The following is a 17,500-nucleotide window of genomic DNA, read 5'->3' as shown; positions in this document are numbered from 1 at the left end:
ACAAATCTCACAGTTGTGGATAATCAAACCATTGTCCATTTCAACGCACACAAATACTAATCTGGTTCCAGCTCACTTTGACTGAATACCTTTGATTTGTTGGTCGGACGAAAAAACGTTTTGAAGCAGAAACTAAGTTTGAATTTAAAAAACAACTATTTTCTGATGTTTTACGACCAAAAATGTATCGGTTAACTGAGAATGTAATCAGCAAATTCACCCATGAAAATAATCATTATTTGCACCACACTTTGCACAAAACATGCTGAATAACAGACATGAATGAAAATGAGTGAATGTAGGAGATAAGATACAAAAATACAATAAACACAGCAGCATAATAATAAAACTAACAGTGCAGTAAAAAGAGCAATTAAATAGGAAACATAGACGGTCACATAATTAAGTCAATATTAACAGTATTTAGTAGTGCAAAAGAACGTAGTGGCAGACGTTATCATAGAACATTCTTAAAAGTCGTAATAAGTCAATAACAATGTCCTCTCACCTTCTCCAGCTCTCGCAGGCTGGCGGTGAAGTTGCTGGCCTCAGATCGCCTCAGGGCGCACAGCATGGGGGGCGGAGCCTGTCTGGAGGGGGGGGGCGTCCATCGGGGAGGGGGCCGCGTGGGGGAGGGCCCGGAGGAAGGCGTCTGTATCAGGGGAAGCATATCAGACATTTAGAACGTCGACCATTTTTAAAGTTAAGTGGAATTGTATATTCATTTGTGTGAAAGGAAACTGACAACAAGAAGACAAATACAATTTTTGAAACGTGTGTTGGATAAATGTGATTTTTTCTCCTTCCTGCCCGGCGACAGGAAGTGATGACGGTTTTTTCTGACTGGTCTTACCATTGAGGCTGAGACTGTGCTGGATGGTGGCGTGTGAGGGAAGAGGAGGAGGAGGGAGAGGAAGAGGGAGGGACTGCAGGGAGGCGCCCATTACACTCACTAGGAAGGGACCAGGCTGAGGCCCCGCTATGTCATCTGGAGGGAGGACAGGAAGGAGAGGAGAGGAGAGGAGAGGAGAGGAGAGGAGAGGAGAGGAGAGGAGAGGAGAGGAGAGGAGAGGAGAGGAGAGGAGAGGAGAGGAGAGGAGAGGAGAGGAGAGGAGAGGAGAGGAAGGGGAGAAGAGGGGAGGAGAGGAGAGGAAGGAAAGGAGAGGACAGGAAGGAAAGGAGAGGAAAGGAGAGGAGAGGAAGAAGGTAGGAATAGGACAGGAATGAAATAAAAGGGGAGAACAAGGAGGCAGGAAGGAAAAAACAGAAGGAGAGGAGAGGGATGGAAGAAGGAATATAAAAAGGGAGGAAGGAAGGAAAGAACCAACCAACCAACGAACCAACCAACGAAGCATCGTCATTAGAGGAAGAGAATGGAAAAAGAAGGAAGGAAGGAATGAAGGAGGAAGGAAAGGAAAGAACATGAAGGAGGAAGGAGGGAACGAAGGAAGGGTAAGATGGGAGACGGATGTAAACAAGGTTGTAGAGGGTGAGGGAAGAAAGTGAGAAACCATAATAAAAGTGTCAGGAAGGGGAGAAGGAGGCAGAGAAAGTGAAGGAAGATAAACAAAGGAAGGACAGGAAGTTTCAACACCATCAGACAGGAAGTCTCGGCCCTCTATATAATCTAATAATATCCACCATTAGGATTCCTTATTGTGCAATGAACCTTTAATTGTCAACAAATCTCACATAAACAAATGCATCAAATCATAAGCATTGTGTCCCAGCAGTTACATCAACTTCCTGTTTGACATAGAGCTCCAAAAGCTCACTAAAGGACTAACTGTGTATTCATCCGCCGCTGAAAATAGTCCCCAACAAATGCCCTACTTCCTGCTGTGTGTTTGATTACAACTACAGTGGGACGTGTGATGAATGTAATGTTACAGTCAGTAGTGAGACTCACACCATCTGTTTGGTCTGTTCATGTGATCTTAAAACCAACGTACAGGACTTTCCAAAGGGAAGGGGAAGTGTGGAGCAGAATGTGGGTCAGAAAGTAACACCAGGCTACGAGCAGAAATATGCATGTGAAAGGTCAAAGAAAGGCCATGAAATTAGAAATGTGTTGGACTATAAAAACACTGATATTCAGGAATATAACTTTTAAATATTGTAGGTTACACTTGATTAAAGGTTATATAAAATCACTGTTTGCCGAGTCACGGTACGTCCACACGGCAGCGCTTCAACGGAGACGCTTCCCATTCACTTTGCATGGGGTGACGTCACGCTTTGCCGAACTGCATTGTGGTTCCGTCGCGTCGCTTTGCCTCCGTTGCTCGCTTCGAAAGTTGAGAAACGTTCAACTTTTCAAGCGTCGACGGACGCGTCAGCCAATCAAATCATATGCCAGTACAAGCGCTAGCCAATCAAACCACGTGCTTGTGTGTCCGGGGCGGGAGATTCATGTGATTGGTTGTTGGTTGCGCACCAGACACGCCCACCGGCAAGCTTCAACGCGACCGTGTGGACGTACCGGTTTTTTTTGCATTTTCTGACCAAAATAAACAACAATTAATTAATTATACATTTAAAAAACAACTCAGCAATTCAATGTTTCTGTGGCCTCTACTTGCTATTGTCCGCTGGTCAGGGCTAAATAACATTTTGTAGGAATTTTGCTTCTAAAGATTTAAAAAATGGATCTGAACTAACTTGATAAAACAAATAAATAAAAGAATAAAGAAATAAAAAAATAAAGAAAGAAATACATACATACATACTGTAACACTGCATTACCCCAAATAAATGATAATCCTAAAATCTACATTTAAAACAATATATATAATAATAATATTTGATGTATCGTTACTGCGTGACCGTAAACCAATAGAAAAGAATGAACCACACAAAGTGTATTTCCCTGCCACAGATAGTTTCCCTGTGACAGGATGAAGCTGTCCTCCTCATCGATGCAGTCATTGCTCTCATATTTCAAATTAAATCTGTAGTTTGCAGCTGACCTTTCAAAGCGTGTCTCTAATCAGATTACAGAAGATTGCCAAAACTTGTCTGTGTCTTTGTTCCGGAAACAGACGACAGTAAACAATATGAGTAACGACGACCACAGCTTCCTTTATCTATCAGCCAGGCGAAGGTAAAGCGTCGCTGTCTTTCAACAATCTTATCATCTGTTCGATCAACGGACAGGAAGTGGGTTACATTTCACATCCTCTTATGTTACTGTCGTGCATCCACGAAACGCCAATATTCTTGTCTGGTTAACCGTATTAAGAGCAGCGCAGACTTAGCAACTGCACACTAACTAGAGAAAATAAGTCAACCGATTGATATTTAAGTCGATGTTTTCAGAGCTTAAATATCTTGATTGCGGATGTACACACGCACTAATGAATAATATAGACATATACAGTTAAATGTATAGTAAGTGGTGCTTACTTGATCTGCAAAATAGTGTATTAAGTTTATTAAAAATGATAAGTGGAATTTAATTTAAAAGTAAGAAAATGTCATGGTAACTTAAAATCTTGAAGACTGAGTCTACGACCATATCTTCCTTTATCTAGTGTGTGTGTGTGTGTGTGTGTGTGTGTGTGTGTGTGTGTGTGTGTGTGTGTGTGTGTGTGTGTGTGTGTGTGTGTGTGTGTGGTCTGTACCGACTACCCAGGGAAAGGTCGGAGAATTTAAATGAATGTCTGTATGTATAATTTGCCTTAGAAGGAAAGGGGTAATGTGTGTTGTGTGTGTGTGTGTGTGTGTGTGTGTGTGTGTGTGTGTGTGTGTGTGTGTGTGAGTGTGAGTGAGTGTGAGTGAGTGTGAGTGAGTGTGTGAGTGAGTGAGTGAGTGAGTGAGTGTGTGTGTGTGTGTGTGTGTGTGTGAGTGTGTGTGTGTGTGTGTGTGTGTGTGTTTTATGTACATCTCCATGTATGTTATATATTTGTGGAATAAATAAGAAACGGAAGAGACGGACAGGAAGTGGATCAAAGTACCTAACAGGCTGAGGCTTCTGCGTGGAGGGGGGGGGAGGCGTGGGGGGGTGAGGCGTGTTCGCCCCTCGCCGCGAAATATCAACATCCACCAGGGAAACTGTCTCACCTGCAGCCGGGAGAGAGAAGAGGAGAAAGTGAGATAAAGAAAGCAGAATATGAATAAAACATGTCTGCACATCCCTCCTCCTATACTGTATACGAGAAATCAAATCAAAGTAGAACGATCGGAAAGAGTGAGATAAAGAAACATCCCTCCACTTATAATAAAACACACTGCAGTTCCTCATATGGTCAGTCTGTAGCGACTCGGGGCGGCTGCGGCTGCGGGGGAGTGTGGCCGTCTTTCAGCGAGAAGGCTGTGGGTTCGATCCCAGCCCATGCAGTCAACATGTCGATGTATCCTTGGGCAAGATACTGAACCCTGAGTTGCTCCCAATGGCCAACGGTTGTGTGAATGTTAGTTCCTAGAGTTAGGTACACTGCTCTGTGTGAATGTGTGTGAATGTTAGTTCCTAGAGTAAGGTACACTGCTCTGTGTGAATGTGTGTGAATGTTAGTTCCTAGAGTAAGGTACACTGCTCTGTGTGAATGTGTGTGAATGTTAGTTCCTAGAGTAGGTACACTGCTCTGTGTGAATGTGTGTGAATGTTAGTTCCTAGAGTAAGGTATACACTGCTCTGAATGTGTGTGAATGTTAGTTCCTAGAGTAAGGTATACACTGCTCTGAATGTGTGTGAATGCTAGTTCCTAGAGTAAGGTACACTGCTCTGTGTGAATGTGTGTGAATGTTAGTTCCTAGAGTAAGGTATACACTGCTCTGAATGTGTGTGAATGCTAGTTCCTAGAGTAAGGTACACTGCTCTGTATGCATGGGTGTGAATGGGTGAACGACATGTATGTAAAGCACTTTGAGGGGTCGTAAAGACTGGATAAAGCGCTATATAAGTCCAGTCCATTACAAGTATGGTTTTATTGTCTCGTGCTTTTACATTTGTCCTATCGGTTTTGTCTAAATGTATTTATGCTTCTTTTTTGTATTGATGTACAGCACTTTGGTCAACTCTGTTGTTTTTAAATGTGCTATACAAATAAAGTTGGATTGGATTAGATATGTTGTCATTTATTCTTTGTACTGTAAGTCTTTGTTTCTGTTTCAGACTTCACACCCCAGACACACATCAGGGCCGTCCCTCCTACAGGCCGCTCATGCAGACTGCGTGGGGCCTCATCTTGAGGAGGGGTCTTCAACTGAGCCGGAGGGCCCTGCATATCATTATAATAATAATAATAATACATTGGATTTTTATAGCGCTTCTGATAGTGCTCAACATAACAGCCCTTTACATAAAATCAGAAACTGTACAAAGAAAGAAAAACACTTATGTGCAATATATATTTACCGTAAATAGCCGTGCAATTTATTCTACCACTTTAATCCTTTCGCCTGGCTGCGATATCGCTAAACGCTTATCCGTCCTGGATGTGTATTTTGTATATTGTGGAATTTCTAGTTTTGTATCTTGCTTCTTAAAGGTGGGGTAGGTAATTGACTTCAGAAACACTTTGTTATATTCCATCCCGATAGCAATGAATATATTAAATGCTTTGACAATAAATTCATCTGTGGAAGCCGTGGCGCTGTAAAAAGCACGACCAATCATCTGAGCCGGCTAAAGTAACTGGATGGCCTACCTGCCTGTCAGCCTTCCATCTGGGCACAAACTTATCTCGTGCCCTCATTGGTCATGTGCGCGTTCGTGTGTGTTGGAGGAGGGGCTCTGTGAGGAAGTCTGAAGGAAGGGACAGATTGTTTCCGGTTGTGTGTTTTCAAATTCTAGCGCACTCGAGCTGGTTTCTCCATTCTTACCGACCCCACCTTTAAGCTATCTTTGACTCTTTGCTTTAACAATTGTAAATGTCGCCGAATGTGTGACGAATAAATGTTTTCTGATTCTGATTCGCACCACCACACACCAAAGCTAATTCCTTGTGTGTAAACGTACCTGGCAATAAACTTGATTCTTATTCTGATTGGGATAAGAGGAAGGTTTGTGCGCCTGATACAAGGTGTCAGAATCTAAATCTAAAATAAAGGATAAACAAAATACGTTATAATGTTTGTTTACAGAGCAGCGGCCTTGCAGTTGTCCCTCATACTGTCCGCTCCTTCTGGGAAGATTAATCTAATACTTTGATACCAATGGAAACATTTGACGTCAATTAAATCCTATTGAAGAATTCAAGATAATCAACGTGATCACATGCACATGTTGTTTCTCCTGTCTGACGACCAACATTCAAGATTGGCACTAATTTTAAACCAACACCTTTCAACATGTTATTCGGGCTTCTGGATGATTTAAATCATTATGCAAGTTATTCCTACATACATTTACATTTTATGTATGTATAAATGTAAATCTAAGTAGGAATAACTTGCATACTGATTTAAAGGACAATCATTGATCAAGTAAGGGGTGGGAATTAATAAGCATTTGCTTCCTCCTGCTCCCTTTCGGACACATATGATTTATTATTATTATTAATATGAAGACTTTTTTTTTGCTTTTTTTTGTTGAATATACAAATATTACCATGAATGTGGATAAATACTGTATTATAACAATACGGTATTCTGTTTTTCACATTTGTTATTTGATATTTTTTAATCTGTTCGAAATAAAGGGGAGAGGGGAAAAGAGTCCACATATAAGAAATGCAATTATCCTATCGGGTTAAACACTTAATCAAAACGTGTTCTCCTTCAATTAATGAGGCAGCTGTATTTAAGATTATTAAAAAATACATTGCAAAGACAATTATTTGGGGGAAAAATACCGCCACGAACGATCAAAAGGTGGCACAACACAACAGGAAATGATCAATATAATTATCTAAAGCCAGTTGAGTAGAACTTGAAATGTTTTGGCTCTATGAAACCTGATATTATGATTCTGTTTTCTTCTAGGTTGTATCTTGTTGGTCGAACGCACTTATTGTGAGTCGCTTTGGATAAAAGCGTCAGCTAAATGTAATGAATAATGAAATCTAAGTGGGACTGCATGTCATGCGTGTGTTTTTGGACGTTTTGGTCTCTTCAACTTACTCCTGTTATTTAATTGTACTTGCTGAGAGATGCTTACGTCATCTCATCAAGACTCTTTATTTGAGCACTCAACATAAATAAATAAGTGAGACAGAAGAAAGTGAAAGCGCGGTTGGTGTTTCTGTGATTTTGTGTTGTTCTGTCTGTGCTGCAGAGTGCCATTAAAGCTGCGCCAGACAGGATGTTTATGGAAAATGACGCCCAGCTAATCAGGCCTAAATCACTGCAATAAAGAAGAATCATGGCTAATTGAGATGCTGCACATTCACTGTTCACCAGAACAAAAGAAATGTGCAGCTTGGGGATGTTTCACTGGCAGGGAAAGAAACAAATTCAAACGAGCCAAACGAACCGCAGCTTTCAGATCTCTTCTTCTGCTTCTTTCGAGCCTATTTCTGTTCAGGACTTCTGGGTTTTTGAAGCCCAAAGATTTAAATAAAACTCTCTCCTATGTTGTGAAACGTTGCAGCTTTAATGTTTCTGGCTAATTGCTGGTTAGCGCCGTGCAGAGCATATTCCGAAATAGTGAAGTACAGAGATTTGTGAGCAATGTGGGACACCATGTTCTCCGGAGCCCTGCGGATGTTATGAAGGACGATTCTCATAAAGCCAGCTGAGCTACAGACCTCCTCACCTTTCTTACCCAGAGGCCTTTGTGCGCCACACAGCGTCAGAAAGCTTTAGAAATGTGTCCAACACCCAAATATTAAAGTGGACCTATCATGCTATATTTGAAACATATATTGTAGGGCCATATAAAACATGTCTGTGAAGTTTTTTTTCAAAATACCAAACAGATCCCTCATTGTAGCCTCTTACTGCTCAAACCCCTCTTTTGAAGCCCTGTTAGAGAAACGCGGATTTTGGGTCCTTAGCTTGAAGATAAATAGAAAAGAGGAGGCGGAGCTAATGCCTGATCAGAATTCTACCGGAGATAAAGTTAAATTCTGCTGTGATAAAACGCCATCCTGTTTTAAACCACATCAAGGATTATTTCTGAACCAGTATGGAGCTCAAATGCTTGTTCTCTTGCGGGTTTATCACAAGGTGAGTTCCTTTTTTATTTCCTGCTTTTTAAACACATGTGCTCTCCAGTACAGGTTAGCTCTGAGTGTTAGCGAGGCTTGCTAATGTAAACAAAGACGTCCAAAACACGTCAGGCATTGTTTCTGATAGCAACTTTCTGTGGGTCTGCCGACGTCACAGCGGATGGAAATCTGTATCCGCTCGTTGTAAACCCGTTTTTAGAAATTTGGGTACGGAGGAAAAGAGAGAGGGTTGTTTTTCTGACGCTGCGTGAGTTCCCCGACGCACCGGGACACATGTTTATGTATAAAAGACATCACAAAGTGCATTTTGCATGATAGGTCCCCTTTAAGATATTATCACCATCAGAGTTGGGAAGGTTACTTAAAAAATGCTTAGAACAAACCGGGAAGACAGTGAGCCGATATCGGTGTTTGTCACCGTCTGTTTTGAAGAGGACAAACATTACTCGTAAAAAAAAAAATTTGGGTCGTACAGTGGAGAAAATATTCAAATGTTGTAATAGCAATAGATGACTGCCAGTAAATGACCAGCAACAATACCTGAGTTTCTTATAGAGGAGGATGCACTCGCCAAAGCACTACAAAAACTCGAAATCTTGCCAAGTATATGTGTCTGATATCTAGTCAGAATATGTCTTCACACCGGATACAAGACATAATAACTTCAGGAGTAACACTGCAGTGAGATATCGGGTCTTGTTTTTAGACAACAAGTCCTGTTTCTCATTTGAAGCCAGGAACAGGCTAGTCACTGTGACCTTCCTGTGCTGGACTATGGTGATCTGATCTATATGAATGCACCTGCCTATTACCTGGTTAGATGCCGCCTATCACAGTGCTCTGAGATTTGTTACTAACTGTAAAGCACTTACTCATCACGGTACCCTGTATGCCAAGGCAGGTCTGCCTTCACTAACTGTACGGAGGCTCAGTCACTGGTACATGTTCATTTATAAAGCCATGTTGGGTAAACTACCTTTTCTATATCTGCTCTCTGATCTCTGGACGAATTGAAAGTACTTATTGCCTGAGATCTCATGATGTTGTTTTATTAAATGTGTCAAGTGCTAGGACTGTCTTAGGGAAGACAGCTTTTAGTTGTGCAGCTCCACTAACATGGAACAGTCTGCAAACATGTTTAAAACCGAGCACTTTGGTTCCCCTGCATCATTTTAAAACTCGGCTGGGTGACATGCTGTTTGATACTCATGGTACCTGTCTCTGTAAATAGAGTTTGTAAACTGTACATTATGTTGTATGTGATGATATTTGATTTGATATACTTTATTAATCCTCGTGGGGAAATTGTTTCTCTGCATTTGATCCATCCTAGTGTTAGGAGCAGTGTGCTGCCATTTTGAACGGCGCCCGGGGAGCAGTGTGGGGAACGGTGCCTTGCTCAGGGACACCTCGGTAGCACTTGGTCTTGAACTGGTGACCTTCCAGTTGCCAAGCCAAGTCCCTATGGACTTCGCCACCACCGCCCCCGGTCATCCTTATTGTTGTTCTGTTGTTTTGATGTTACATGTGTAACTAATGTAGGTCACCCTTGAAAAAGAGATCTCAAGGGGCTTCGCCTGGTTACATAAAGGCTACAAACAAACAATGCATCATCTTGTTGAGTCAAAACATCTTATTTTGAGTCGTATCTCAGATGAAACAACTTCACCAACTAACATCAGAACACAGAACACTTTGAGCATATGCGGCTTATAATGTTACACAACATCTCCTGATTCTGGTCAAATATGGTTCAAAATGAGTTCTGATTTATCTAAGTATCCCGTCTTATTTCAAGAAATCTGACCAAGCAAATTTTCACTTGTTCTATTGGCAGATTTTTGAACTTATTCCAAGTGCAAACAACTTGTTTTTGAAGCAGCATTTCTTCCAGTGAGTCTGGCAAAGTTCCTGGCCGACCATATATCTTGGAAAACACTTAATTTTACTTCATTGTTTCCCATTTAGAGACTTGTTCCCTAACAGAGTTGCTCAGGGACACTTTGAAAGAGATAATGCACATATTTCTGGTTTCTAGCTGCAAAATGTGAAATAAAAGACTAAAACAGTTTCAAAAAGGTCTCGATTAATTAGTAAACTGTGCCTCGCTGTTGTTGGTCAGTTCATTCGATAAATTGTTTATCATAAGGTCTCATTTTTATATTTCTTAAACAGTTAAGTGCGCAAATTCAAAGCATATAAAGACACCTTTGATAGCGCTAAGCTAGCAGGTTCTATTTCTTCCAGTCTCTTTTTATGCTACGCTAAACATTTCTAAAACTCAATGTTCTCCAGGTAAGACTCAGGTGTTTCAGTGTGTGTCATTTGACCTCTTGTGTGACCTAGTGTGTGTATTCAGTGTGCGTCATTTGACCTCTTGTGTGACCTAGTGTGTGTATTCAGTGTGCGTCATTTGACCTCTTGTGTGACCTCTTGTGTGACCTAGTGTGTGTATTCAGTGTGCGTCATTTGACCTTTTGTGTGACCTAGTGTGTGTATTCAGTGTGCGTCATTTGACCTCTTGTGTGACCTAGTGTGTGTATTCAGTGTGCGTCATTTGACCTCTTGTGTGACCTAGTGTGTGTATTCAGTGTGCGTCATTTGACCTTTTGTGTGGCCTAGTGTGTGTATTCAGTGTGTGACATTTGACCTTTTGTGTGACCTAGTGTGTGTATTCAGTGTGCGTCATTTGACCTTTTGTGTGACCTAGTGTGTGTATTCAGTGTGTGACATTTGACCTTTTGTGTGACCTAGTGTGTGTATTCAGTGTGTGACATTTGACCTTTTGTGTGACCTAGTGTGTGTATTCAGTGTGTGACATTTTGCAGACAAGCAACAATAAAGACACATCACAAGAGCTGAATTACCATCGCTGTACTAAAGTCCAAACATATTGATCTCAGCTTTAAAACCGTCAGCTGTAATTACCGATACAACGTAAAATATAACGACATGTTGTCTTTGTGTTGCAGAGACTTTGGTGTGGAGCTCTGTGTCGTGCATCCATTACACCATGGGTGTCAAACTCAATTTCATCGTGGGCCACATTAGCGTTATGGTTGCACTCAAAGGGCCGGTTACTTGTAACTATATAAATATATAATATATATAAAATAATGTATTACATTATTGCCTCTGCATTGGATCATTATGGGATAGGGTAATAACTTCATCATTAACTACGTCTGAAAGCAGAAGTCCAGGGCAAATAAATGCAAGTCTCTTCAGTGCATGTCACAAGAGGAAATGCATTGTGGGACATGTAGTTTATGGGCAACGTGATTCTGTAATGTAGCATGTAACCGTATATTAAACGTATTATATTATTTGCAATCTCTTGCGGGGCCACATAAAGTGAAGTAGAGGGCCGGATTTGGCCCCTGGGCCTTGAGTTTGACACCCCTGCATTACACCAACGCCAAAGTTCTCGTATGCGTTAACCAACATAGCAACACATGTCTATTTCTGTGTTAGTACATTAAGAGCAATGCAAACATATCAACATCCTTGTATGTGTTACTTGGCCTATTAACACTGTCAACCCAAACAAGTTACCGTAACTAGAACAATTAAGATATTTAAGTCGATGTTTTCAGAGCTTAAATACCTTGACGACAGAAGCATGCACTAATGCACAAATAGATAGTTAAGTGGATACTAAGTGGTGCTTACTTAAGTCTATTAAGTTGATTAAAAATGAGAAGTGAAATGAATTTAAAATAAGAAAATATCATAGTAACTTAGAATAGTGAAGTTTACATCGAAGGCGATTCTGTTTCTTGTTCTTTTACAGTAAGCATCACTCGGGGTTTGGAGTGCCCTGTGTCTGGAGACTTTGAAAAGCGTGTTTGAGGGTAGAGTAACAACCGAAGCAGCCCTTACCGGTGAAAGCAGAGAGGGAGGCAGAGAGGGAGGCGGGGGAGAAGGCACTGTGCGCCCGGGTCAGTCTGGGCTGGCTGTGGCTGCAGGACACACGTCAAAACATGCAGAAGAAGAAGAGTTAGTGCAGAAAAGAAGAAGAAGAAGAAGAAGAAGAAGTGTCAGTCGCAGCAAAGGATCAGAAAATGAGTTTTTCCAGTATGCGTGCAATTCTGGGTCCTGCAGCTTTTTTGACTTGTTCTGTTTGATGCTCTCAGCTCTGGTCGGGACTTCTGAAGCTATATGTTTTTAATCATAGCCTTCTTTCAGTGTGCAGCTGTGAATAACGACTAAGCAGTGAAGAGGAGGGTGACAAGCCACAAAGGTTGGGGGAAATCTCTGCCTCTAATAACATGCAGCACTTTACCGAAACAAGTCTCTGAGAGAAGACAGACAGTTAAAGGTAGTTAATGCAAGCCATTAGAACGTGTTTGGAAAGAGATCAACATGTCGCTGTGAATAAGTCCTGTAATGTTTTGCCTTTTCTTAAATATCGCATGCTTTTCCTGCAGATCTGTCTGTTTTAGCAGGATTTCCTCATGCATATAACTTCCTCCTGCACAATATGTATTTGAAAACACTTTATTGTTTCCCATTTAGGGATTTGTTCCCAAACAGAGTTGCTAAGGGACACTTTGGAGCTGAGATATTTCTCATATTTCTGGTTTATCTGCAAAAATGTTCTTTTCGGCCCTGATTTCTCCCCTGGAATGACTTGTGTCATGACGGGTCTTCTTCTCACTGATAAATAACTATATTACATTGTAAGACTAATCTTGAGGGTCATGTCTGCTCACCTGGAGGTTTCTCATGCATTTATCACCTATACAGTATATCTTCATTTAACTTTATTGATTCCCATTTAGGGACTTTTTCCCATTCAAAAACCTAACTTGCTCTCCCCTGATGCCTCGTGTGTCCTCCATGCATGCTGGGTCTGAAGTTCTTCTCACTGCCAGTAGACACTATATTATACTGTAGGACTAATCTTGAGGGTCATGTCTGCTCACTTGTCCACCAGACTCCCAGCAGCCTATCTGTCAGGTTTCTGCAGGACTTTCTCATGCATTTATCTTCCTGACCTACAGTATGTCTTCTCCCATTCAAAAACCTAAACCAAGCCAAGGGACACTTTGAAGTATATTTCTGGTTGCTAGCTCCAAAAATGCAGATTTCCGGCCCCGCTTTCTCCCCTGAAATGCCTTGTGTGTCATCCATGCATGCTGGGTCTGACGTTCTGCACTGACAGAAACATCAAGGACTAATGTTGAGGGTTAGTCTGCTCACCTGTCCGGCTCAGCTCCAGGGCTGCTCGCCATGTCCACCAGACTCCCAGCAGAGGATACTGAGTAGGTCACTGAGGGCCTTTTGTCCAGCAGGTGATTGGAGCCGCTGCAGCTTTTAGTCCGGAACAGTTTACTCAGGCGGATCTTTAACGAGCCCTTTTTGGACTTCCCTGGCACTTTTAGCATCTTTTCCCCCGCGGAGCCCCAGCCTGAGGTGGGAGTCCTGGGCGCACTGGCACACCTCTCCGGCCTCCTCCTGGGGGTGGACACCTGGCTCAGGTTCGGACTTGTGCCCCAAGGTGAGTTCTGGACCGGTGTGGGTGTAGATAACGGTGTTGTGGCTGAAACCTGGGCTGCCACCTCTGAGTCCCCGGAGCTTACCTGCGAGATCCTCCTAGCTAACCCCCCGTGGAGGCTGCACACCTGAGAGCCGTGCAGGTGTGCAGCCGCCGCCTCGCTCCCCTCCACCTGCCGCCTCAACTCCGCCTGGAAGCTGCTGATGGAGAAAGACCCCGACATTTTCTGAACAATTTCCCTCTTCCTGTTCAGTAGAAACTCTCTGCGTCCGACCTCATCGTCCGGATCCCCCTCCGTGCACTCGTCCATGTCAAGGCCGACATCCCCGCTCCCCAGCCCCTCCAGCACCAGCAGAGCATCGCTGGTTTCAGTGGGGTCGCCCCTGGGCTCCACTCCTCCTCCGGCCGGCCTGTGAGCTCCCTGACACGAACACTGCGGGAGCTCCCCGGCTTTGAGCAGCATCTTGGGCACCGCACCGACCCCCAGCTCCCCGAAACGTCGCGCCAGCTCGAACACGGCTCCCTCTCTGTCCCTGGAGGCGCACCCCCATTTAGAGTCAATCACGGTGAGAGGGTTGGATCTCTCCGACAACAAGGGCCACTCGGGCGTGGTAGTGATGAGTCGGTGCCGGCGGCAAAGCTCCGCAGCTCCCTGGTGCATCTCGCCCGGCGGATGCGCTCCCCATGTCCGGTCCATCAGGTCCTGCTGCTGCGCGTCCCCGGTGCTCCGGCTGTTGTTATTGACCGCCGGGCCCGCGCTCTGATCCAAACCCAGAGCATCCCTTTGCTGATTCCGACGGTCTAATTCTAAAATCCCCTCTCCATTCCGCATTATATTGGAGAAGACGAGCAGCTGAGGCCTTAAACCGGGGCTGGGGGCGAAGTCAAAGCCCTGGGCCTCCATGGGGCTCTGCGGCGGAGCAGGCGCCGGGGCTCGGCTCTCCGTCCCCCCGGTGTCAGGTGCAGTCTCTCCGTGCGGCGGATGGCCTTTGTTGGGATGCTCAAGGCCCACCGTCGGGTCTCGGCTGATATCCAACCCCGGTTTGACGCCGCTGTGAGCCAGGACGTCCTTCCCCAGCCCCGCCACCGACACTCCTCCCGGCGGCAGATTCCCGTTTTCCGCGTCCAAGCGGTCATCCTCGGCCGCGGGAAACCAGGCGCATCAACACGAAATCGGGCGACATATCTTGCGCGTTGTTCATAATTATTCCTCGGGATCGCGAAACGAGAATTATTCGGCGATCTGCTCTTTTCACATAGCTATAACCGCGGAGATCTCTTTCCTTATAATAAAGAAAGGGCCGAGCCGCCGCCGCTGCCTCCCATAAATAGGCGATGAGCGAAAATGCCAACAAACATATCAGGCGATCTTTTCATCCTCAGCTCCGCATCCATCTGACAGATCTCGGGGATGTGAGTGCAGATTTCTCCCAGCAGCAGGTTGGACCCCTGGGTCAGACATGCGGTGTGATTTGAGGAGAATAAAAGGCAGAAGAGACTCCGGTCAGTGACCACAGTCTGTGTTCCTCCAGGCCCCACCCGCTCCTCCTCCGCTCATAATACCGCTTTATGAGCGCCGATGATGGGAACTATAAATTAAGTCTGTGGCGTTTTAACACCTGATTCAGCCTCACATCTGCACAGCTGTTTTCATTCTGTAAAAAGGAGATTATTTTTGAAAAATAAATAACAAAATAATGTTGTCGTCTTTCAGTATTTCTAGATTATTCAGCCAGGGATCAACTTCCTGTTTCAGCGGTGCACATCTGGGTTATTCTGAACTATCTGCAATGTGTTCTCCTATTTTTCAATAAAGGGGGGTTTGGGGACTTTTATATGCAATTTTCTGTTCTGTTTTTATTGTTTGATTTTTTATTATTTAGCAAACCAATGTCTCCTTTTTATCTAAAATGCAACATTATCTATATACATGCAATTCAAAGATGCAATAGAAGAAATATGGGGATTGTTTTACTTTGAGCAGTCAGTAGCTGCTGCATATCGGGGCACTTCCCTGATGATGTCATCGTGATGTCATCGTGATGTCATCAGGGTTGTTTTGCACGCGGCTTAAAACCTATGAGCGCAGATGATGCGAACTATCCATTACATCTGTGGGTTTTTTAATACCTGATTCAGACACACATGTGCAGCTGATTCATGTTTTCATTCTTTAAGAAGGAGATACAAATCATTTTGAAAATTAAATGAAAAATAATGTTTTATTCTTGCAGGATTTCTAGAATATTCATCCACAACTTCCTGTCGTGTTTCTGCCACGTTTTCTGGAACTATCTGCAATATATTCTTCTATTGTTCATTAAAGGGGCGTTTGGGGTCTTTTGTATATATGCAATTTATTTATATATCAATTTATTTTGCAAACAAATGTCTCTTTTTCTTTCTTAGATGCAATATTATGTATATAAATGCAATTCAAAGATGGAATATAGTGAATTTGAAGCTTCAATCTTAATTATAAGTTCGTTATTTAACTAGAAATCCATTATGAGTTCCGGCTGCACTTTCTTCTGGAACTATCTGCAATATTTTCTTCAAAAATGGAGTGTTTAGGATCTTTCATATGCTATCTGTTATTAAAATAGTGGAGTATTTTTCCTGAATGCAACAGTATTCATATACATGGAATTAAAAGATGCAATAAAGGGAATTTGGTTAAATCAAGGTTGTGTTTTTGATTAAAATGGTGCGGCCATGCTGCTGCATCTGAATGTCATAGTGAGGTCATCAGGGTTGCTCTGGATGGGGCTAAAAACCTTCATTATTGCTTATTCATGTTTTTAATCCAGAGTGTATTTGCTTCTGAACTGCCGGTTAACATTTCTCTTCGTTGTATCTGCAAGACTTTCTTTAATCCTTGTATCTTTTCGGCTTGGGTTATTTATGACTTTCCGTCCCGCTGGAAATCACTTTTATAAACGACACATTTGCAAACAGTTTCAGGGGAAATCTAATGCAGACTGGATTATTGTCTCTTTGAACATTAAATGTTTGTAATAAATGAGTCTGGTAAGTACAGTAGCAACATGTCTACCCCAAACACATTCAACCTGCTTGTGCAATCATGGAGGGATTATGAGACAACCCCCGAGGGCAAAGATATGAACTCAGAAGAACATGAGCTACAGATTCAAAAATAAAATCTTTAGAGACATGTTGCATCTCTTCATAGTCTGCTTCTCCTTTCAGTCATACTCTGTCCCCTTTTGGTAGTTTTCCGTGTCTTTGTTGTTGTTTTAAATCTTGTCTTGGTTGTGTATCTTTGTATCTGTTTCCGGGTCATTTTGCACCTGTGTGTAGTTGTGTGTTTCTTAGTGGTCATGTTGTGTCTCTTAGTGGTCATGTTGTGTCTCTTAGTGGTCATGTTGTGTCTCTTGTTGGTCATGTTGTGTCTCTTGTTGGTCATGTTGTGTCTCTTGTTGGTCATGTTGTGTCTCTTGTTGGTCATGTTGTGTCTCTTAGTGGTCATGTTGTGTCTCTATGGTCTCCATGTACCTTCAGTAAGCAGTAACACTAAGCAGATTCATGCATACAAGTCTTTCCATGTGTATCTTGCAGTGTATAATGATACAAAACAAGTCAACATTGAAGGATGCATGCGATGAATGAGCTCCACCTCAACCCTGACAGACAGAGAAATATTCTAATGGTAACATATATAACAGTCTTTTCTACTTGGGTTCAGGATTATACTCGTACTTTTACTCATATACTCAATGCATGTCTTTGACGCGTCACAGGGACACCCCCGTGAGTCCAGAGGTGTTTAAGTGCTCACCTTTAATGAGGCGTGGGGCGAGTTCCTCTGGCTTCCTCCCAGATATCTGAATGAGTTAAGAACACGTTTATTAACTCCTGCGTCAGAGGA

At 42.9% G+C, this 17,500-nt stretch overlaps 1 protein-coding gene across 1 annotated transcript in view; it reads right to left on the bottom strand.

Annotated features, from left to right (window-relative positions):
• socs7 (suppressor of cytokine signaling 7) overlaps positions 1–15,152 on the bottom strand; it is a 26,765-nt gene extending 11,613 nt beyond the window's left edge. Inside the window, 8 exon segments of the mRNA XM_034208081.1 lie at positions 509–599; positions 601–652; positions 854–988; positions 3,957–3,990; positions 3,992–4,062; positions 11,994–12,073; positions 13,317–14,758; positions 14,760–15,152. Of these exon segments, the coding sequence (XP_034063972.1) occupies positions 509–599; positions 601–652; positions 854–988; positions 3,957–3,990; positions 3,992–4,062; positions 11,994–12,073; positions 13,317–14,758; positions 14,760–14,813 (1,959 nt within the window). The 5' untranslated portion in view covers positions 14,814–15,152.
• Positions 15,153–17,500: the final 2,348 nt, after the last annotated feature.

Source organism: Gymnodraco acuticeps, unplaced genomic scaffold, assembly GCF_902827175.1.
Source record: "Gymnodraco acuticeps unplaced genomic scaffold, fGymAcu1.1, whole genome shotgun sequence".
Classification (NCBI taxonomy): Eukaryota; Metazoa; Chordata; class Actinopteri; order Perciformes; family Bathydraconidae; genus Gymnodraco; species Gymnodraco acuticeps.
The sequence above is the reverse complement of the archived record's forward strand: the minus strand, read 5'-3'. Positions and strand labels throughout refer to the sequence as shown.